The 20,993-nt window shown below is 27.2% G+C and overlaps 3 protein-coding genes across 8 annotated transcripts; 1 reads left to right on the forward strand and 2 right to left on the reverse strand.

Annotated features, from left to right (window-relative positions):
- Positions 1-3,280: 3,280 nt before the first annotated feature.
- LOC141527252 (uncharacterized) lies at positions 3,281-9,466 on the reverse strand. 3 transcript variants are annotated; one of them, XM_074242633.1, is made up of 9 exons: positions 8,904-9,466; positions 8,041-8,656; positions 7,840-7,967; positions 7,548-7,749; positions 5,919-6,764; positions 5,694-5,846; positions 5,389-5,565; positions 3,502-3,579; positions 3,281-3,414 (listed from the first exon to the last, which is right to left on the reverse strand). In XM_074242633.1, exons 2-8 carry the CDS (start codon positions 8,140-8,142, stop codon positions 3,571-3,573), a joined length of 1,617 nt encoding a protein of 538 aa, XP_074098734.1. In that variant the 5' UTR covers positions 8,143-8,656; positions 8,904-9,466; the 3' UTR covers positions 3,281-3,414; positions 3,502-3,570. The 3 variants fall into 3 exon arrangements, with proteins under 3 accessions (XP_074098734.1, XP_074098732.1, XP_074098735.1); XM_074242631.1 differs by lacking the exons at positions 3,281-3,414; positions 3,502-3,579 and having other exon boundaries at positions 4,799-5,565; XM_074242634.1 differs by lacking the exons at positions 3,281-3,414; positions 3,502-3,579; positions 7,548-7,749; ... (1 more) ...; positions 8,041-8,656; positions 8,904-9,466 and adding an exon at positions 6,816-7,322 and having other exon boundaries at positions 4,799-5,565.
- LOC141527263 (luc7-like protein 3) lies at positions 3,573-14,885 on the forward strand. 2 transcript variants are annotated; one of them, XR_012479164.1, is made up of 9 exons: positions 3,573-4,177; positions 9,473-9,738; positions 10,136-10,384; positions 10,740-10,946; positions 11,032-11,193; positions 11,388-11,596; positions 11,681-11,769; positions 12,077-12,251; positions 14,590-14,885. XR_012479164.1 is itself a non-coding variant. In XM_074242660.1 (9 exons), the coding sequence occupies exons 2-8, from the start codon at positions 9,634-9,636 to the stop codon at positions 12,148-12,150; spliced, it is 1,095 nt and encodes a 364-aa protein (XP_074098761.1). In that variant the 5' UTR covers positions 3,573-4,177; positions 9,473-9,633; the 3' UTR covers positions 12,151-12,187; positions 14,590-14,885. The 2 variants fall into 2 exon arrangements, 1 of the variants encoding a protein (XP_074098761.1); XM_074242660.1 differs by having other exon boundaries at positions 12,077-12,187.
- A 292-nt stretch (positions 14,886-15,177) lies between these two features.
- LOC141527268 (mitochondrial glycine transporter) lies at positions 15,178-19,128 on the reverse strand. 3 transcript variants are annotated; one of them, XM_074242670.1, is made up of 7 exons: positions 18,979-19,128; positions 18,377-18,692; positions 17,359-17,477; positions 16,801-16,885; positions 16,375-16,723; positions 16,035-16,285; positions 15,178-15,337 (listed from the first exon to the last, which is right to left on the reverse strand). In XM_074242670.1, the coding sequence occupies exons 2-7, from the start codon at positions 18,428-18,430 to the stop codon at positions 15,311-15,313; spliced, it is 885 nt and encodes a 294-aa protein (XP_074098771.1). In that variant the 5' UTR covers positions 18,431-18,692; positions 18,979-19,128; the 3' UTR covers positions 15,178-15,310. The 3 variants fall into 3 exon arrangements, with proteins under 3 accessions (XP_074098771.1, XP_074098770.1, XP_074098772.1); XM_074242669.1 differs by having other exon boundaries at positions 18,983-19,120; XM_074242671.1 differs by lacking the exons at positions 18,377-18,692; positions 18,979-19,128 and adding an exon at positions 18,243-18,369.
- Between the last annotated feature and the right edge of the window lie 1,865 nt (positions 19,129-20,993).

Genomic DNA, 20,993 nt, shown 5'->3' on the forward strand with positions numbered 1-20,993 from the left:
ATCATGGTCAGTATATAGAAACGATAAATGATGGCAAACACTCTATTTCCCATTTGAATACCACTTCGTACTTTTTGACCTTACAATAGCCTGCTATTTCCATTTTATTAGTTATTATTTTACACAAAACTAAAATAATACTTGCTGATATTTCTTTGATCGAAAAAACGGCGGTTTGTAAATTTCAACACTTTATTTTATAAGTAAATAAATCAGGAAAACGTTACGGTCAAATTTTATGATTCAACTGCTGATAAGTATATTGTGTGTTGCAGCAGTCTGTTGTATTGTATTCACTAATCTCAATGTGTTATTACAATTACTAAAAAAAAAAATACTTGTACTAATACTAATGTAAGCTATATAGTACTACAGTAAAGTAATAGACCAGAAATTTATAATATTAAAGATAAGAAAAATTTACAATACTAAAATTAGCCGACGTTTTTAATTTTTTGATTTTCTTTTAATGATTATTAAATTGGAACTAAAAAATATTTTTAAAAAATTTCATGCATTGTTTTTCAAGTTTTTTACAACTTAAAATTTTTTTTTGTAATCATTTATTCAGTAAAAAAAAATTCTAAAAATTTTTAGATGTCGGCTAACTTAATTTACATAAAAATTATAATATATGTAAATATATAAAATTGAAATCAGCAGACATTTGACAATTATTTTTTTTATATTTATTACAAATCAATTGTAAAAAAAATAAATTTTTGAAAAATTTACATTTGTAATTTTTTTATAATTGTCACAATAAGTTAGTTATAGAAATCCAAAAAATTGACAGATGTCGGTTAATTCCAATGTCAAGAATAAATGATTACCGTCCAAAATAATTTTTGATTTTTTTAATTAGTTAAATAATAACCAAACAAAATATTTAAAAATATTGCACTTGTATTTTTAAAAATTTTTTATGAATCATTAAATGATTTCATTATGGATTCTGCGTGTCGTGTCTTCATACTTTATTTTTTATCAAAATCATTGTGAACTGAAAATCGTACATAATAATAACACTGAAGTTGACAGATATTAAAAATTCTTTTAGAATTTTATAGCAATTAAATTATTATAAAAAAAATTTAATTAAAAAGTTTTACATGTGAAAATTAATAATAATTACAAGTGAAAATTTTTATGACACTTAATTTAGATGTCACTTGATAATTTTTTAATTTTCTTGGAGAAAAAAATTTGTTGTAAAAAATAATTTAAAAAAAATTGCAATTTTAATTTATTAAAATTCCTACAAGTCCATTCTTTTAATAATTTTTTTTACCATAATTTATTAAAAAAAATTTTTAAAATTGTGAAGTGATAGCTAAATTGAATGTTATAAATTTTTAGAAGCATTTTTTTATTGTAATTGATTTGTTAAAAAAATTTTCAAAATTGACAGTTGACGACTAACTTCAGTATTATCCATATTATCACACTAGCGCTCTTTGCACAAAACAGATAACTATATTACCAATAAATTTTTCAACTACTGCCCTCTACCGTTTACATGTCAATTCAATTATTGAAGAAAATACGAGACACATCTACATCTATAGTTTTTACTTTTTTACTAGCACTCGGCTCGTAGTACAGTCTATGGAGGGTAGAGGTAAGGAGAACCATCTCTATATATCAAAAAGTGTCCACGGAAAACAGCAAATTAAGATGACGCCACTGTAGCAAGTGGAAAGTATTTAAAAATAGCGCCATAAATAATTAGAGTAGGATACTAGATTAAAAAAGGAAAGAAAGACTTCCTTTTTGTAACCGCGCTTTTTACAAAAATGTTCATTATTTACATTAAAATCAATCAGGAATAAAATAAAATTAATAATTAATTCAAATAAACCAATTTGTTACCTAAAAGCCCTGTCGATAAAGAAAAATGGAAACGTATTTGATACAATTCAACGAAAAAATTTCTGAATCCATTTGAATGATTTTTTTTAATCAGGGATTTTATAACAAGATAAAAGTTATTTATTGATTAATTTTTTAACATTATATAACATATAGTATAACATTTTTTCTTTAAAAATAAGTCGTACATTCAAGAAATTAATTTTGCATTTTTTCTATTCATTTTTGTTTTCGTTTTTGCTGCGTCGTAGCGCTTATTTTCTGATTTCGCTAAAAAATGCGCTCGAATTACAATATAAATGTCAATAATCTTAACAGTTAATTCTTTTTCATGAATAAAGCACCCAACTTTTATCAAGTACTCTTTTTTAAGTTCATCTGATATTTGAGTAATGGTTTCTAGGTTTGTCAAATTTTTGCTTACAGCTCTTAAAACACACTTCTCTAATTGTTTGGTCAGTTCAAATAACTCTTCGCTAGGATAAATAAGCCCACCATATAAATCCATTTTCAGAATTACATCGTTTCTATGTAATCGTTGGCCATCTCTTGGATTCATATGAATATTTGGTAAGCAATCTGAACACTTCACAATTTTTTGCAATTTGCGACTTATGTAACCCGCAATGTATGATTGCACGGCATCACTGGTTACTGCCTCATTATAATCATGATCTTCATCAATTGAAGAATTTTCCACTTGCGGTTCAGAATTTTGTAGCATGTCATCAATACCTTGAAGCCATAGCTGTCGCTCTAAATTTGAAGAAATTGACAGTTCAGGTTCGATTAAGCTTCTCAAAAGATTTTCCCCAGAAACATTACATCCTTTCGGAGGACGTATGAGTGAAAATGTAGAAGCCAATCTGTAAACTTGAGCAAACATTTTCGGATCAGGGTGATCATTTCCTCCACATGAATGTCGCATGACAGAAAAAATCTCTGAAATAAAATATCAATGATAATTTTTAACATGTTATAATAAATATAGTCAATAATAATTATATACAATTACCTCTAAAGGATCCTGTGATAACGTCGCTGTCATTAAATATTTAAATCCACATTCGGTTTTAAGCATATCTAGGATTTCAAGGGTAGCTCGCAACGTCACTTTCAAACCAAGTAAAGTGCTCTTCGATATGGGAATTTTTTTTTCTAAATTTTCCCAATTTTGCAAAAACTGCAGGAATCCTAAAATTGACTAAAAAATTTGAGAGAGATGATTTAAAACGTAATTACGTAGAATGGCAAAGATTAATTGTACAAAGTTATTAATCTATATCATCATTTATTGCCATTAGAGGCAGTTCACATGCTAAGAAAAATCTTCGCAGTTTTGACTTCACGGTGGAAATATTGTTTACGCGGAAGAATTCTAAAATAACTGTTTAAAAGATATGTACTAATTGAAAATATCCACTGTTATATTTATCACGATTCCAATGTCTCCACTGTGTTTTTACTATGAAGTCAAGATCACAATGATAAATAAACTGGACCACAAATGCAATCACAGCAAAACAAAAATCAAGGATGAATCTAAAAATATTTTTTACTTAAGAAATCAACGATAAAACATTATTTTATTAGCCCATGTACATGAAGTAATCATAATGTATGAAGTACCTTACAGTTTTGTAATAGAGAAGTATTCTTTGTCATTCCGGTATATGTTTTTTTCAACTTTCAAATTTTTTATGAAACCTACAAAGTTAAAATTTTAAATTATTATGTTTTACTAAATAATTTGTGACAGGGAAAACTGAACTTCTCATGGTCGTTATCGACCACTTTATTGACGCCACGGTAATGAGGGTTTTCCCTTACCGTTCGATTTTGACAAGTAGTTCAGACTTGTCACCGGGCGTGCAAATCGAAAGTCCCCACTGCTGTCCCCAAAAAACGAAGCGGGGTTGACAATAGGAAAGTTCGAGAACTCGGAGTCAAGGGTTATAAAAGATCCGACAAAAGAAACATGAAGGCTTTTTGAGCCAGGCCCTGGAACAAGTAACACTTTTTGAGCCTGCCCTTGGAACAAGTAACACCTTTTGAGCCAGTGACGCTTTGAGACAGTGAGGCTTTTGGCAAAACAGTGAGTCAGTGTAGTGCTGTGTAATAAATTCTGTCATCGAGATTCAGGACCATCAAGAAGGAAGTCAATCTACGATCCGGAATTGGGAACCCATTACTTGGAGCCGGAAAGTTTATTCGAGACGAGAGAGAGAGACCAACCAGCCGCTGATTTCGCTCGTTTCCACCAGGACTTCACTCAACGTTTGGAGAGTTGTAAAAGTTAAGTCAGGTATTATTATTACAATTATTTCAGGCCAAGCTTGAATTTGAAAATTGAGAGGCCGAATTAACTGTAATAAAATTTGTCAATTAATGATCGCTATTGTCTCAGATGTCACTTTTAATTTAGTAGATTCTTTTATAAGTAAATTATTTATAAACGTCAATTAATTAGTTTTGTTACAAGCCCTTTAGTTATGGGAAATTATTTAGTTAAAATTAATTGATTAAGTTGAAATAGTAGAAGCATTTGTGAAATTTAGATAGTCAAGGTTACTTGGAATATATGTAGTTTGAATATTTAATGAGGCTTGTTAAATTTGTAGAATTTGAAATTTGTAATTTTGTAAAATTAATTCTAGGCCGTTGGGCTAAATTCAATTAATTTAGTAAATTTAGTGAATTAATTTTTTGAGAAAACTGTTAATGAATTTAGTTGAGAAATTTTGGTAATGAATTAAATTAGTGAATTTGGTATTTTGTATTAAAGAAATGTTGAGCGTAAAATTCAAGGAATTTAGATAATTAGTAATTCGGATAAAGTGGGTATTAAGTTAGCGTCCGGTGGACGATTTTTGTATGGAATTTAGTGAGTATTTAGAAACGTTGTATAGACGCCCGAGTCGGGGTACAACGGATTAAGTTAGGAAACCGCTGCGTAGACGCCCGAGTCGGGGGCGCAGTCGGGAATAGGTTTTAATCGGTATTCCGTCAGGTTGACGAGGTAAATAATGTTAATTGGTATTCCGTCAGGTTGACGAGGTAATTAATTGGTATTTTATGGTATTCCGTCAGGTTGACGAGGAAATTGAGATATTGAGATATTCCGTCGGAGTGACGAGGTTAAGAAAATTGGTTATTTAGTTGTAAGAAGAATTGGCAAGGGCCAGCGTAGGTGAGAGGTTCTCATGATTAAGTTAGTTTAAGTTGTAAGAATAATTGGCAAGGGCCAACGTAGGTGAGAGGTTCTCACAATTAAGTTAGTTATAAGGAAATTGTTAAGTTTGAAATTTAAATTGAATAAATCATTTATATTTTTCTAATAATTTCTCTCAGTTTTATTCGCAGCCTTTCTCGGACTTCTCACGACCCTGTCCTTTTCTTCTCATGCTCCTCCGGTTTCTGGGACACCGTGTCTAAAATCCCAGTGGCGCCCTTTCTAAAGAGGAAAGGGGTAGCTAACTGGACCTGGGCTAAAACCCCACGGTTACAAATTCTTACCTGTTTTTGACGACAATCTTCTCTTGCATACAGGGCATCTCTAGGTATGCGAGAAGTCATAGCTTGGATTAAATTAAAAACAAGATCTATGAACTTTTGTGTCGGAGTTGAATCTTTCAACTTATCACACATAGGTTGGTAATGAGCCATCGCGACAGATACCTCATGACCAAAAACCTATAATTAAAATAATAAAAAAATTATTGTAAATCTATTGAGAATAAAATTTTTAAAGTGTCTGAATATTTATCTTATTAGTTTATCAATCGAAAATAGTATGTAATAACATATTCAAGTATACATACTTCAGTTGCAAGAGGTACATTCATTACTTGAAAACCTTTTGGTTTCAAATGTGCAGGTGTTAATTTATAAGCTATTTTCATATTTGGTTGACGATAGTTTTCTTCCTCTAGAAGAGCTTTCGAATGTTTTTTTTTAACGATTCCATAGGGCGTCTGAAAAATTTATAGCCTTAGTTAATTATATTATTCTGGATTGTCGGAAATAAACTTATATTTGAACGTTACCATGAATTCGCTAATCTTTTCATCCAAAGTTGATGTTCGGAAACATTTTACTAAATGATTAAAATCAGAAATCATCCACAAACGTCGTGAACTATCTGAAGGGTGTTCACAGCTTATGTTATTTTCGTTCACTCCTAATATTTTCCATACCCCTCGGTTCCATGATGCACCGTCCATGACAACTGCGTCTATACAAATTCCGCTGTTTTCCATCAATATGATACACTCTAGAATAAGTTTGTGTAGTGATTCACTTTTACAAGCACTTTTAGAGAGGAAGCAACCCAAAGCTTGAACCCATCGACCTTGAAAAGGTACAAACTTAAAAACAAGAGCATGATCTGCAGTTTTATTTCTTAAGTCCTCTGGAGTGTGTTCACCCAAGTCAACAAATCCATTAAATTTCATTTCTTGAGAATCAAAATAAACACCCTCACTCAATTTCATCTCATCAACAAGAAGTACTCCACGTTTTTGACATTTATCCATTGATTCACATTTTTGCTGTAATCCTTGAAAAATAGCTGGCTGAAACCCGTAAGCTGAACTGCTTATTTTTCGTATAAACTTATTTAGTGTCTCAATACACGGTAATGGTAAAATATCTCTAGTACGTAAAAATTGATATGTTCTTCGGCTTTTTATGCGTATTAAAATACACTCGTAAATCCATTCTAATGTATATCGCCGGCCTTTACAATTTTTCTTTTGAGCTGCGTCAAAGCATGAATTAACTACGCTCTGAAATGTTTTAGGTAACTTCATAATAGCTTTATTAACTGCAACTTTTGATTTCTGAGAACATTCAAATTTCGCCTGATACACTTTTTCTCTCAGCTTCATTTTCTGTAAATAATTAGTATTAAACTTAAAAAGAAAATTGTAAATGTTACATACTTAAAAGTTAATCCAAAAAAATTTGCCATTTTACGGAATTCATCAAACAGCATAACTAATATACCTCGGTTGTAATAGAACAACATTCACCATTTGACGTTAAAGTATTACTTATGTACAACTAACATTTCCTTCTTCATATCAAGTTATTAAATCCGAGATTAAATTAAAATTATTATCGTTTTAATCTGAAGAAGCTACTGAGTATAACATTTAATCAACACAAATATTATTTAAAAACTTTGTATTTATTGTCATTGTATTGTAAAATGTATAAAAAGGGTTCTATAAAATAATAAACAGCTATTAATTCTGTAAACGGAAATAAAAGCAGTATATAGCACAATTATTTTATAGGAATTAAAATATGTACAATTTGAAAAACATAAAAATTTTAAATTTTTTCGATATTAGGACGAATGTACAATTATTTTTTCAAAATTATAGCTATCTTGACGATATCATTAATATACAAATATATTCAAAAATTAAAAATGTAATATATGACAAATGGATGAAAAAAACAATAATTTATGGGTCCACAAATGATAGTCGCTGTCAAAAACCGTTGAAAAAGCACAAATTGTGTGGCTTTCCTGCAGGAGAAAAAAATAATATCGTTAGATTTTACAGCTTCTTTTAATGTCTAAAATTTAAAACCATCACCGGATTATCTACACACAATAAAATCTAGCTTTAAAGTTTCTGGTATGTATATGTATAATAACTTACCGATATTTTTAAACGTTTACATCGTTTTTGTAGATTTGAAGTACGACGTTTTTGAGAAATCGTATTTTCTAAAATATTTGAAGCAGAATTACAATTCTGTAAGCGATGTCGTAAAACTCTACAAGATTTACATCTTGGATTCGCTTGATTTCTTGTATAAGACTCGTCACCAAAAATTACACCCTTACAAGTTTGTGAAAACCTAAAATTTGATGTAATAATTAAAAAAGTTAATTATATTTTTACTCGTCATATAAGTATATTTCTTTGCTAATATAAAAATCGATTATACTTTTTTTTGTCTATTTGAGTACCAACGCATAATGGCCATTTTTCTACGAATTTCAAGTACTCGTAGATGGTTTTGAATGAAAATATATTATCGTTTGTAGTCAATTCCTCATTCGTCGAAAAAATAACCTATAATGTGTTTTCAATTAATTATTGGTATTAAAGAGATTGAAACAAATACAATTATTTTGCAAGAACTTACAGTAACAGATAAGTCTTTGTTTACTCGTAAACGGTTTACGATTTGCATAGTTTTAGCATCCGTCCGAAAGAATTCCAACCCTTCTGGTTTTTCAAAATACATCCAACCTTGCGGTAGCACAGAAGATTTCAGATTATCAAAAAATTTCTCGGTTGGCTGAGAAGTGACTTCAGGTTCTTTATCATTTTGTTAATTAGTATGAGTTTCTTCATTCAACTGCACTATTTCTAAATCGTGTTTACTTTGTGTAATCATATCCATAACTCTATCAGAGACTCTCTGATCAGCTAATAGTTCTTGTTGTTTAGATTTATCTTCATGTTTTAATTTTTCTTCAGATTTATTATGGTTAGAACTCGGTTTTTGTAGTTGATTTATAACATTTCCTTCAACGTCATGTATGGCTACAGGGAGAAACTGATGTTCGACCGTTGGCAGAGCTGTATCTCGTAATGTTTTTTTACCTGTTGGAAAAATCGTGATCTCCCCGTTAATGTTGAACGTTTCGTACATTTTTATGTCCTCCTCTTTAAAATGTAAATGACAAATATAGTCAGTTGTTTTCATTGTATATAGTGCCGAAAGCTGTATTCCATTTATTCAATTTTTCCAGAGTCTAGAAGTTGATATAAACAAAAAATATTAATTGCCTAAATTATTAAGTATTATTAGGAACATGTTACATTTTTTTAATATTTTTCATCCATCAATAATAATAATGTCAATATTTTCCAAAAAACATTAAGACTTTAATTTTTTTAATCAACTTTTTGTATAATTTTCTTTTATTATAAAAATTAAAAAGTTATTTAACTGTTCACTTCGCTATTGTTAAATAATTAATAAAAATTTATTATACATACTGTTGGGCGAAAAAATGATAGAGGTTGAGATATATCAATTCCGTTATTTTTTAATTTACGTCCACTTGAACAACTTTTCACTGAGCAAAGCTTTCCCATTATTATTACACTTATTTTATTAAAATTAACAACAATGAAATTACAAAAAAACAAAAATGTACCTATAAAAATTTTAAAACAATCAAATCGCTATCTGTATTATTTTAGCAGTTTTATAGGTTATATTTACTTAATTACATTCAACTACGTAAGTAGTTTAGGTTTTAAATATTGCATTTCTCCTCACTACAAAAATCACAAAAAATATTAAATTATTACGTCCTTTTGCTACACTAGAGCCACTTTGGCAATTTTTTAAATCATAATTTGCTGTTTACTGGTGGACACTTTTTCAACTGATTCCCCATACTAGATGGTCCTCCTTACCTCTACCCTCCATAGTACAGTCTGTATATGTTTTTTGCTACACATCAGTTGTTTGTTTAAATACAAAAAAAGTAAATGTATTATCAGCACAAATCACTATCAAAAAAATAATCGTATGATTACGTAAGTTCATCTTATTACAGTTGAATCAATAAAAAACAATATACAAAATCTTTTAATTAATTTTTTTAATCATGGTGTAATTTCCGAGAACAATCAGTGATTAGTGATACATATTCACAAATACACACATGTATATTGAACACATTATATATATATCGCACATAAAAAACGACATACAAACATGGCTGCTGCAGCGGCTGCCGCGCTTCTTGATGAATTGATGGGAAGAAATCGTAATGTTTTACCAAACGAAAAACCTAAAGAACTCAATTGGGAAGATCCTGAGGTATTTATTTTAGGATATTCTTTTCTTCTAGTCTTACAAGCATAAGTTTATATATTGTCACTTATCCCATCTCTATTTTTTCTCCTGATAATTTTTATGTCTACGAATTGTATCAAATTTGTTCTAAAAATTTATTTTTAAAAAATTGCATTTTTAATTTTTTTAAATTTCTACATGTCGATTTTTTTTTTGCCCTAATTTATTTCTTAAAAAAATTATTAAGTATCTGCACTTTAATTTTCATAAACATTTTCTGATATTTTAACTAATTCATTTAATTGTGCGTTAATTTTTTTTCTTTTTAATAAAAAAGAAATTGACAGCCAGGTTTTTTGTTTTATTATCTAAAAATCAATTAAATTAATCAATTTTCTTTTTTTTTTTTTTTTTTTTACAGTTTTGCAAACTCTATTTAGTTAAATTTTGTCCACATGATTTATTTGTGAATACAAGAGCTGACTTAGGTGCATGTTCTCGTGTACACGACGATGAAGCACGTGAACTTTATGAAAAAGCACAATACTCATACAGAAAACAACAATATGAAGATGAATTCATACGCTTTTGTCAGAGCATGTTGAATGAAGTCGAAAGAAAAATTGTAAAAGGCAAACAGAGGCTAGCACTTATTGGAAGAACCGAAGCGGTAATTTTATTAAATATATTACTCTAAATTTATTTCATCCTAAAATATAAAATTTTTATGTAGTACACGGAAAGAACAAGATGACACTAGATATCATCACAGATTATACTGAGTGAAAAAAAAAAATTCAGATAGTAGCTGGTAGTTTCCAGATTACAATGAGTATAATCCAGATATCACACAGTATAATCTGTTTTTTTCTAGCTACTATCTAAAATTTTTTTTTACCACAGATATCACTAAGTGTAATCTGGGATGATATCCAGTGTCATCTTTTTTTTTTTTTCCGTGTAGATGGATGTAAACTTAAAAATGAATTTGAGCTATTAAAATTTTTTTTTTAATTTAATTTTAGCCGACACTAACACCAGCTCAAACGCAAAGAAATGAAGAACAAATCGCGCTTTTAACAGAAAAAATAAACAAATTAGTCGAAGAGGCTGAGCAGAGTGGTATTCAGGGTAATGTTGAACAGGCACAAGGATTAATGAGACTCTGTGATCAATTGAAAGAAGAACGTGAGACGCTTAGGAAATCCAATGACAACAGTCATTACAATCAGGTTTGTTTTTGGAGTAGTTTTTTCGTTTATGAGCTTATCAATATTTTTCAATTTATAAACTTTTAAAATTAATTAAAAAATTTAGACGGCGGAGTTGGCAGCAGCACAAGAAAAACAAATGGAAGTATGTGACGTATGTGGAGCATTTTTAATTGTCGGTGACGCACAACAACGTATTGATGATCATCTTATGGGCAAACAGCACGTCGGATATGCTAGATTAAAAACAGCTCTCCAGGAAATAATGGTAACTTTTTTTTTTCTTAAGGAAAAAAGATGTAGAATATATTAGCTAGCTCTTCAGAAAGTTTAGAAATACCCTTATATTTAGTAGCAGTACAAAAATATCTGAGTCTGGTTTTGAGCCGGCAGTGTTTGTTTTTTTTTTTTTTTTTATTTATATCGTAAAATAGTTTAAATAATTCTTTCACGATATTATAGGCTAAACGTGAAAAGGCGAGAGATGAAAAAGAACAAAAAAGAGATGAAGATCGTAAACAACGTGCTCGTGCTAATGACGAAATTGAAAGGAGGCGACGTGATGGAGATAGAGAACGTGATCGTGAGCGAGATCGTGATCGTGATCGCGATCGTGAAAGAGATAAACGTCGTAGACGTGAAGAAGAAAAAAATCGGCATGATTCACACAGGTTACTTTTAATTTTATTTAACAATAAATTTGTTGTAGCCATTCCTTTAACTGAATAATTTTTTTTAATATTACTCTATTTTAGAAATTCTAACTACAGAAGTAGAAGTCAATCACGCGATCACCATGATCGTTATCGAGAAGAAGATTATCGTCGTCATAATCGAGACAGAGGTAAAAATAAATTCTTATCTATATTATAAAGAGAATAAGAATAATTTCGTCTCTGAAATACTGAAATAGAGACATCTAATAATTTTTTAGCTTCTTATAAAAATTAATTAATTATGAAAAAAATTTAATGTAAAAATTCTTCATGCGGAAATTAGAGAAAAAAATTATGTGCAAATTTTTTTAAATATTTTTTTTTTTTATAATCTATTCATAATAAAAATGTGAAAAATTTTCAGGTGTTTGATGATTTTAGTATCATCTACACAAAAACAAAATATTGATAATTTTTTGTTTTTAATTTTAACAGGAAACCGAGATCATAGAAATTCCAACAGTCACAATCGTCGCCGTCACCGGTCAAGAAGTCGAAGTCACAAGTAACAATTCTTGATTGGTTAGTGAGTGAGCAATGGTCCAGGTATGCACTATACAATTAAATATTAACGTGTCAATTACTGTGCAGGTATTGAAAATATAATAAGGTGAGTTTAATTAGCTCTGCCACATAAATGAACATTACTATTTGATTGTTCAAAGTAAATAAACGTTTCCAAATTTTGTAATAAAAAAACAAAATTGCAATAATATAAAACAAAACAAAAAAAAAAAAAAAAGATCAAATTATTTATAATTGAAATCGTTGGTAATTCAGCGTTGAATATTATTTTTATTACACGATTACGGAAACAAATACGACTATACGTAATATACTGCGCGTTTTAAATAAATAAAATAACGCGGTAAATAATTAATGGTTGATGTAGATTAAAGATAATAATTAGTTTATTATAAATATATAAATGATACGAGCAAGTTAGGAGAAGGTATACCTACACTTGCTTTATTATTGTAATAGGAATATTATTTAAAGTTACTTTTATTAACTAATAATTAAACGTAAAAAAACAATAGTTTAAAAAATAAAAAAAAATTCAAAAAAGTTAGTGGTTTAGTGAAGGAAATGAGTGCCTACTACAGTAGATCTGCTTCAGCAGTGCCCTGTGTGACTAGCTTCTGCCACGCATTTAATGAGGTATTTATATCGGAATGATGATACCTAATGAAATCAAATATAAATATTTTCATAAATAATATTATAATTCGCACTTTACAATCAAGTGATTAAATATCGCTGATACCGACTTTATGGTTTTTATTGAAAATTTAAGAATTATTGTTAAGTTATTTAAACTCTGATGCAACTAACATATGACAATAGTATAAGAAGTATGCCAACGACTGTAAATAATAGAATTTTATGAAAAAAGGTCTAATTCCATTTTTTACGTAAATTTTTTATTTTATGAATTTTTTTAATTGCTAATTTTTTAAACTCTTAAATCTTAATGATATTAAAATCAACAGACATCTTAAATTTTTTAGATTTTTATAACAGTTAAATTATAAAAAAAATTTTAATAAAAAAATTACACCTTTAGAATGTAAAAAAAATTAAGAAAATTATTTTTTTTATCATAATTTATTTGTTATAAAAATTAGAGAAAAAAAAATGAATTTAGATGTTTGCTGATTTCAGCATCATTATATTTTATTGAGGGGGAACCCCACTGTGACAATCGAAAAAAAAAGGTGATTTTCAGGAATTTTTTTGCCAGGGAAAATAAAGGAATTTGGGGATCGGATTTATTTTATTTTATTTAGGGTAAATTAAAGGATATTACCCTAAATTTTTATTAAAAAATATTTAATTATTACAAAATTATTAACAATCTCGTAGAGCACTAGAAAAAATTTCCCCCTCCATGGTCGGTTCGATAACTCGAAAACGGATCATTTGAAAATAAAAACCTAAATTGTTTTTCAATCAGTAAGGATATCGTTATCGTCGCACGTACGGAATTTAAGAAATTTTTATTTTAAAGATTTTTTTAGCCGGGTTAAAACAAAAAAAAAAAAACAGTAAAAATAGTAAAAAAATTTTCAATCAGTCGCCATTTTTTTTTTAATGAAAATTTTTAAAATTCCGTATGTGCGACGATAGCTACATCTTTACTGATAAAAAATCAATTTGGTTTTTTATTTTCAGATGATCCGTTTTTGAGTTATCGAACCGACCATGGAGGGAGAAATTTTTTCTAGCGCTGTACGAGATTGTTAATAACTTTGTAATAATTAAATATTTTTTAATAAAAATTTAGGGTAATAATCTTTAATGTACCCTTAATAAAATAAAAAAAATCCGATCCCCAAATTCTTTTATTTTTCCTGTCAAAAAAATTCCCGAAAATTACTTCTTTTTTTCGATTGTCACGTTAATATCCGCGACAAAATATAAGTTGGCCTATTTTTAGATAAACACACACAAAATCTATGATAAAAGGGCAAAACACGATAAAAAGCTCAGGTGTTGTCGTATTTTATAAAAAATTAAGTTTGTTCAATATTAATTGTCTCAAAAATAATTCTTATAATATTTTATTTATTAATGTTTGGCTGCAGTGATATTTTGTCTGGGGATATTAACGCACGTAACCAAAATACTAGTAGTGTAAATGTAATAGGACTTTTTTATTAAAATTACTTAAAAATAAGTAGCATTCCTAAAGCCAAAGGGCGTGTAAATTAAAAATTTTTAAAACAGCTAAAAAAATATATGAGTATTAAAAAACAAACAAACAATCAATAGCTATGAATACATAAATATAAAATTTATATTAACAAATGTATCATATGTAACTGGTGATGGTTTATTATAGCGTATTATAGATTTTTCTCTATTTGATAAAATAGATATAGAATTTATTTATAAAATTAAATTTTATGATTTAATTATTTTAAAATTTATCTGTCTATTTTCAGAATTTGACCAGCCGGAGGATTTGATTTCACCTAATGAATCATGCGAGTTATCAGCGTGAAATATCTTTTAAGGTAAAGATTTTATATAATCTTGAGATTGGCGAAAAGAAAAACGCGGTCGTTAAAAAAATTAACTATTGTTTAAAAAAAAAAAAAAAAGTTTTCTTGTTCAGATAATCGTGACTTATAATTAATAAATCGACTATGGTTATTAATTATACATTTTTTTTATTAACTGAACTAACTGTTAAACCGTTGAATTGATGAAATAAAATTTTGTTTGTTTAATTAAATAATTAGAATTCTTTACCATATTCCAGTAAACAAAATAATATGTAATTTTCTATAAATAAAACGGGTTAAGCGTTCCACATCGATTATAAAAAATAACTAATATTTTCCATCTTTTAAGTGTAATTAAACAAACAGAATAAAAATAATTAATTTAAATTGTGTATTAGTTATAAATTGTAATTTTTGACGCATAAATTGTTATTTCTTATCAATAAAAAAACTAATTAATTAATGTCTTGTAATGATTGTATCATCCATAATTATTTATCAACAAAAAATAATAACTTTTCAATATTACATATAAAAATTGATGTTTTTAATTTTATTAATGATTTAGATATTTACAATAATAATACACCATAATGCCGATCTTTTTGCAGTCTTAAATATTTAATACTGGGAAAAAAAGACGTTCAGCGGGAGATTTTTATTTTAAGCCCAAGTTTGTTGTTATCTGAAACAATATAAACTGTAATTATCAATTTAAAAAATAAAAAATTAATTATTAGTATGATAAATTATTTCAGTTGTATTATTATAATATTATTGAAATAAATTAATTTTGCGTGACATAAATAATATCGCGTGCCAAATGCCATAAGAGTGTATTACAGCAGTTAGATAGGGTTCTATACCAAAAAGACGCATAAAAAAATTTTTTTGTTTTGTTGTTCTTTTGAGAATCGCTCGAAATGTAAAGGTCTGCAGAAAAAAAAGTTTTGAAGTCTTAACTAGAGCACAAATTTTTTTTTTTTTCACTTCAAATGATCCTGCTAGAAGTTCTACTGATCAGACGGACTCATTTTTTTCCAAGGGCTCGCCGGAAGTGACGTCACATTAGCAGAGTTTTTAATATTTTTTTTTTTCAAAATTTTAGTAATCCCTTATTAAACATGTATTTTCAAGATAGTAATAAGTTCGAATAAAATACTTCATTTTTTCTATTAAAAAAAAATTGTTGAAAATAGACCATTTTTCCCCGGAGGAAACCCATGTAACCCTTAAGACATACTCCCTTTTGGTTTTGGAAATTTTTTTTTAATTTTTAGGCTTAGAAAATTCTTACAAAACGATTGGCACAAAAAAAAATTGTACGCCCTTTTGGCATTTGGCACGAGATATTAATAAATTTAATATAAAAGATAAATTACCTGCTCGTATATAGTCCACGCCATAGTTGTCATTAAAGTCCGTCTCAACATTCGAGGAACAATTCCTTTAAAAAAACCTCTGTATCCATATTTGTTATGTACAAAAATATATACACTTTTTGTATTATTAAACTTATCTGGATATAATTGCATTTTAGTTTTAATAACATCTACTGGCTGCGTTATAGCCGACGCTAAAATTCCAGCAACTATTCCACAGGCAAAGTGAGTTGTTACATCGCTGTTTAATTCTAAAAAAATAACAATAGTAGTAATCATTATTATTAATTAGATTAGATTAGATAAAAAAAATTAAATTATATTAAAGCAATTCAATTACTTTCAACAGATAGTTGTTTTAATTGGGTATAAAACATAAGATAGAGGCCACTGTACGGAGCATCACGTAATAAAGTTGGCGCTAAACCGCTGGAAAGGCCCTTTATACCTTCGTATTTATAAATAAGTCTTAATGCCTCTCTCATACTACCGTACTTGTAAACACCGCTCTCGTATCTTGTTTTAATTACGGTTATTGGTATCAATAAACTTCCTGATAGTGAACGTGCTGCTATTCCCAGTGAGACCGCTTGCAATGGTGTAAGCGGCTCTTCTAAACATATTGTGTGTTTTAGCCAATGAAGAGTAGAAAAATATAAGCCTACACCAGGTATCACCCGAGTTATCGACTAGAAATTAAAGAAAAAAAATTATCCTTAATATATTAATTTAACATTAAAATTTAATGATAATAAATTATAATTACCGGGGTCATTCCCTTCCATAGTCCGAAAATATTGTCTTTCTTGATAATGTGAATCACCGTTGTTATCATAGGGTATTTTGGCGAACTTTACAAATATAAAAATAATTTTTAATTATTAAAAAAATATAAATTATTATGATATTGAAAATAGCTGATGTAAAATTTTTTTTCTAATTTTTTTAGAGAATCAATTACAACAAATGATGTTTCTAAGAAACTGCCACTAATAATAATAATTTTTGATTTTTTTTTATTAATTAAATTCGAACAATATAAATATTTTTACAAAATTGCACGTATAATTTTTAAAACTCTCTACATGTGAAATTTTATCAATTAAATTTTTTTAAATAATTTTTTCAAGAAAAAATATTCTAAAAATTTTTAGATGTCGGCTTTATTGTAATTTAATAATTTGTTTTTTAATTTTCGTATGCAAAATTTTTTTATTAAATTTCTTTCATTGCTATAAAATTAAAAAAAAAATTTCTGATGTCGGTCAACTTTATTGTCATAAGTTATTAATAAAATAAAATGTAAAAAAAATTATAATCATACCTCACATGATGATTTACGGTATTTTGCAGGCGTGTTTTAATTAGGTCTAACGGTTGGAATAAAATTGTTGAAAAGGTTCCGGAAAATGATCCAGCGAGAAATGATTTCAAAATTGGATACTGCAAATAATATAAAATTTTAATCAATAAATGTGTAACAATACTAAAAATGATGAAAACTATTTTTAAAAATTGTTTATTCGTTCCAGTTAAATATTTATTAATATAATTAATGACCCTGTGATCCTTAATTTATTGATAATTTTGAGTTCAGTGGTTATCAAACTCACGAGCGACATTCACGTGAGTTCATATAATTTTCAGAGGTCGTGAAGAAATTTAATAATACAATGCTCCTTCCCTAAAATATAACAAGTAATCTTTTTTTTCTCTTATAGTAAATAATGAAAAAATTGAGACATCTAAAATATCTACAAGAGGGAGCATTGCAATTTTTATTTACAAAACTGTCACAATATCTTTTTTATAAAAGATAAAATTAATTAATTTTTATTATTTTCAGCTGCATAATTACTTTTTTTATTTTTATTGTCAATAAGTTCATTATACATTTATCAATTTTTTCAATTCATAAAAAATGTATCAGCAAAAAAAGGATTTCATTTTAATTTTTCAGAATTTCAATTTAATTCTGTCTGTATAGAAAAATTTTAATGTTTCCGTATTTTAAAAGTTTTTGACATGAATTTATCATCTTATTTTTTCTTAATGAAAAATTTTTTTTTTAGTTTTCACAATAATGAATTTAAAAATTACTGAATAAATTTTTTTTGTGCAAAATAAATACGAATAAAAATAACATTTAGAGTATGTATAATTTATGATAAGCACTAAACAAATAATTTTAAGCGTAAAATTACTCACAGTTGTCATTGTATCCATTTCCAGAGAAAATAAAAATAATTCGAATGAAAAATAAGTGATTACTGATAACAAAGAGACTTCTCAGAAAGCAAGTATTAAACTAAAGTAATTAATAACATTACGCCGGTACTTACATCTTTATGCATCGTCGTTTCTTCACTTCTCAGGTCAGCCAACTGACCTTCCATATCAAAACATGTAAGATAATTGCAGTAAAATAATAAACAAAAGTAATAATATAAATGTAGTTACAGGGTTATCAAATCGTATTTTCAATGAAACGTGATTTAAACGTGACTTGAACCAAACGTGATTTAAATTTATTGTTATTATAATATCTACTAACAGTTGTGTTAATGGCATATAATCTTCTAATTATCTTTTGTATTTTTATTTTATCACTTTTTAAATACATCCCTCGTATCGTTGAAACTTTCATATTATTTTCCACTGCAAAATAATTAATAATTAAATTAGTAACATGAAAAATATATTATTGCGCAAACTAATGTAGACATATTTTTTAAACAAGTAAATCAAGTTTTCTTATTTATTTCATTTTTATTTTTTTAATTGTTAAAGCTTACATGCATATTTATAAAAATGTATTACTTATATTATCGCTTAGTTGCAATAGACTATTTACGTAAGAATATTCTTAAACTACCAAAAAAATCCTTATCATTGAGTGATTAGCGATTTGCAATAATCATTGATAGCAATTGATACTACGTACTTACACTTTTGTAGTTGTTTTTCAAAATTTACAACTTTTTTTTATGAAAGTAATCACATTTAATGTAAATTATCATTTAATAAATAGCAATATGCAATCTGTTTTGTTAAATTGCAATATTTTTCAGCGAAATTTTTTTTTTTATTTCTTTCAACGTAGTTTTAGATAAAATATATGTCATTAATATTGAGTAACATAACTAAACAGTTATTGAATAACAATATTTATGAATATACATTTATATATGTTGCTCTAATTTTTTAAGAAGAAACCTGTATTGACAGTTGAGTATTTTATTATGTATGTAGTTAATTTTTACTAAGTAAGAGAGCTGTACCTTTCAATTATTTTTTTCAACTTCTCATTTTTATGCAATTAAGATAAAATTTGTTAACTTTTGGTATCAGCCAACATTTAATAAATAATTGATTTTTGATAATACTGAAGTTAGCTGTCAGCTGTCAATTTTAAAAATTTTTTTAACAAATCAATTACAATAAAAAAATGCTTTTAAAAATTTTCACTTGTAATTTTTATTAATTTTCAGATGTGAAAATTTTTAATTAAATTTTTTTTATAATAATTTAATTGCTATAAAATTCTAAAAGAATTTTTAATATCTGTCAACTTCCGTGTCATGATTTTTGACTACATTAATTAATGTAGGACTAAGATTATTCGAATTATCATTAATAAGGTTGCGATTTTCTACGCGTGCACCGATATACAGAATTGGCAAAGTTATCAACAAATATGCTATTGATATTGACATTTTTGGAAGACCAGCAGATAAAATAAAATGTGAAGCAAAAAGGGTGATTCTAAAATAACAACATTCAAGGTGTACAATTAGTGATAATAAGTTGTAAGTTATCAAATTGTGATTATAGACTATCAGACATATTATGTCTTTCTTTTCCTTCAAATTTTTTTATAAGTTTTCCTTTTCTTATCTTTCAATATATCTTCTCTTTGCAGATGCCATGCATTGTATATAATAATTAATACTAAACATTCTACACATAAAAATGTAAACATATTGTTGTAAATTGCCGAAGGCGTTTCTTTACAAATAAATAAATAATTATAACAATAAATTGAGAAATCAATTTTTTCAATGGTTTCTATAAAAGATTCTTGTTAATTCCAAAATGCTGCAATACTTTATCCTTTGTTTCTTTTATAACTCTATTCATACTTTATTCTGTCAAAAATAAAAATAAATTTTTTTGTATTATTAATATGTTCAAAGCCGATTGGCGTTTAAATTAATGAATAAATATATAAATTTATAAACTTACATGTAAAAGCGCATCATAAAAATTTAATAATTTTTTTTAATGTAATAATTCTTGACAAGAATCCGTAGAAATTGTTGAAATTCCACTGGTATCATTAATTAAACTGTAGCAGACAAATTAAAAGTAATTAAGATAAGTGTGACACTGAAATTAGCAGAAGGTTAAAAATTTTTTAGTTAATTAAATTAGAAGTAGAACTAGAAGAAGAACTAAACAAATATTTTTTAAAATAAGCCTTTATAGTTTTTTTGCAAATCTTCTAAGTGTGAAATTTTTCAAAATGTTGAAAGTAAGAGACATCTGATAATTTTAAGGAATTTTTAACAAATAAATTTGTTAAAAAAAATATTTTTTTTTTTTTTTTAAATTACATTTTCAATTTTTTTAAATTTCTCCACGACAATTTTAAAAACTTTTTTAACAAATTAATTACAATGAAAAAATGCTTCTAAAAATTTTCATTTGTAATTTTTATTAATTTTCACACGTGGAACTTTTTAATTAATTATTTTTTTTAATAATTTAATTTCTATAAAATTCCAAAACAATTTTTAATATCTGTCAACTTCGGTGTTATAATTCTAACGAGTATCTATCAACTTATTGAATTAATTGCGCGTATAACTTACTCGTGCTGTCATCTTACTTGATACACAAAAAACGTAAATTTTCTGTTAAGCTTTCTCTGAAAACTGCTATAGTTTCTGCTCAATT

The sequence above is a fragment of the Cotesia typhae genome, unplaced genomic scaffold (genome assembly GCF_013202065.1).
Source record: "Cotesia typhae breed Kobodo isofemale line unplaced genomic scaffold, CoteBio_Ctyphae contig_4, whole genome shotgun sequence".
Lineage (NCBI taxonomy): Eukaryota > Metazoa > Arthropoda > Insecta > Hymenoptera > Braconidae > Cotesia > Cotesia typhae.

Bases quoted from the DNA above. Each gene is read 5' to 3' on its own strand.
- LOC141527268 (XM_074242670.1), bottom strand. From the start codon at position 18,430: ATGGAAGGTCAGTTGGCTGACCTGAGAAGTGAAGAAACGACGATGCAT. The intron at 17,478-18,376 runs GTAAGTACCGGC...TATTATTTGCAG, and splicing joins AAACGACGATGCATAAAGAT to TATCCAATTTTGAAATCATT. The intron at 16,886-17,358 runs GTATGATTATAA...ATATTTGTAAAG, and splicing joins ACCGTAAATCATCATGTGAG to TTCGCCAAAATACCCTATGA.
- LOC141527252 (XM_074242631.1), bottom strand. From the start codon at position 8,142: ATGTATTTTGAAAAACCAGAAGGGTTGGAATTCTTTCGGACGGATGCT. The intron at 7,750-7,839 runs GTATAATCGATT...ATCAAATTTTAG, and splicing joins ACTCAAATAGACAAAAAAAA to GTTTTCACAAACTTGTAAGG. The intron at 6,765-7,547 runs GTAAGTTATTAT...AATTATTTACAG, and splicing joins GTAAACGTTTAAAAATATCG to AAAATGAAGCTGAGAGAAAA.
- LOC141527263 (XM_074242660.1), top strand. From the start codon at position 9,634: ATGGCTGCTGCAGCGGCTGCCGCGCTTCTTGATGAATTGATGGGAAGA. The intron at 9,739-10,135 runs GTATTTATTTTA...TTTTTTTTACAG, and splicing joins TCAATTGGGAAGATCCTGAG to TTTTGCAAACTCTATTTAGT. The intron at 10,947-11,031 runs GTTTGTTTTTGG...TAAAAAATTTAG, and splicing joins ACAACAGTCATTACAATCAG to ACGGCGGAGTTGGCAGCAGC.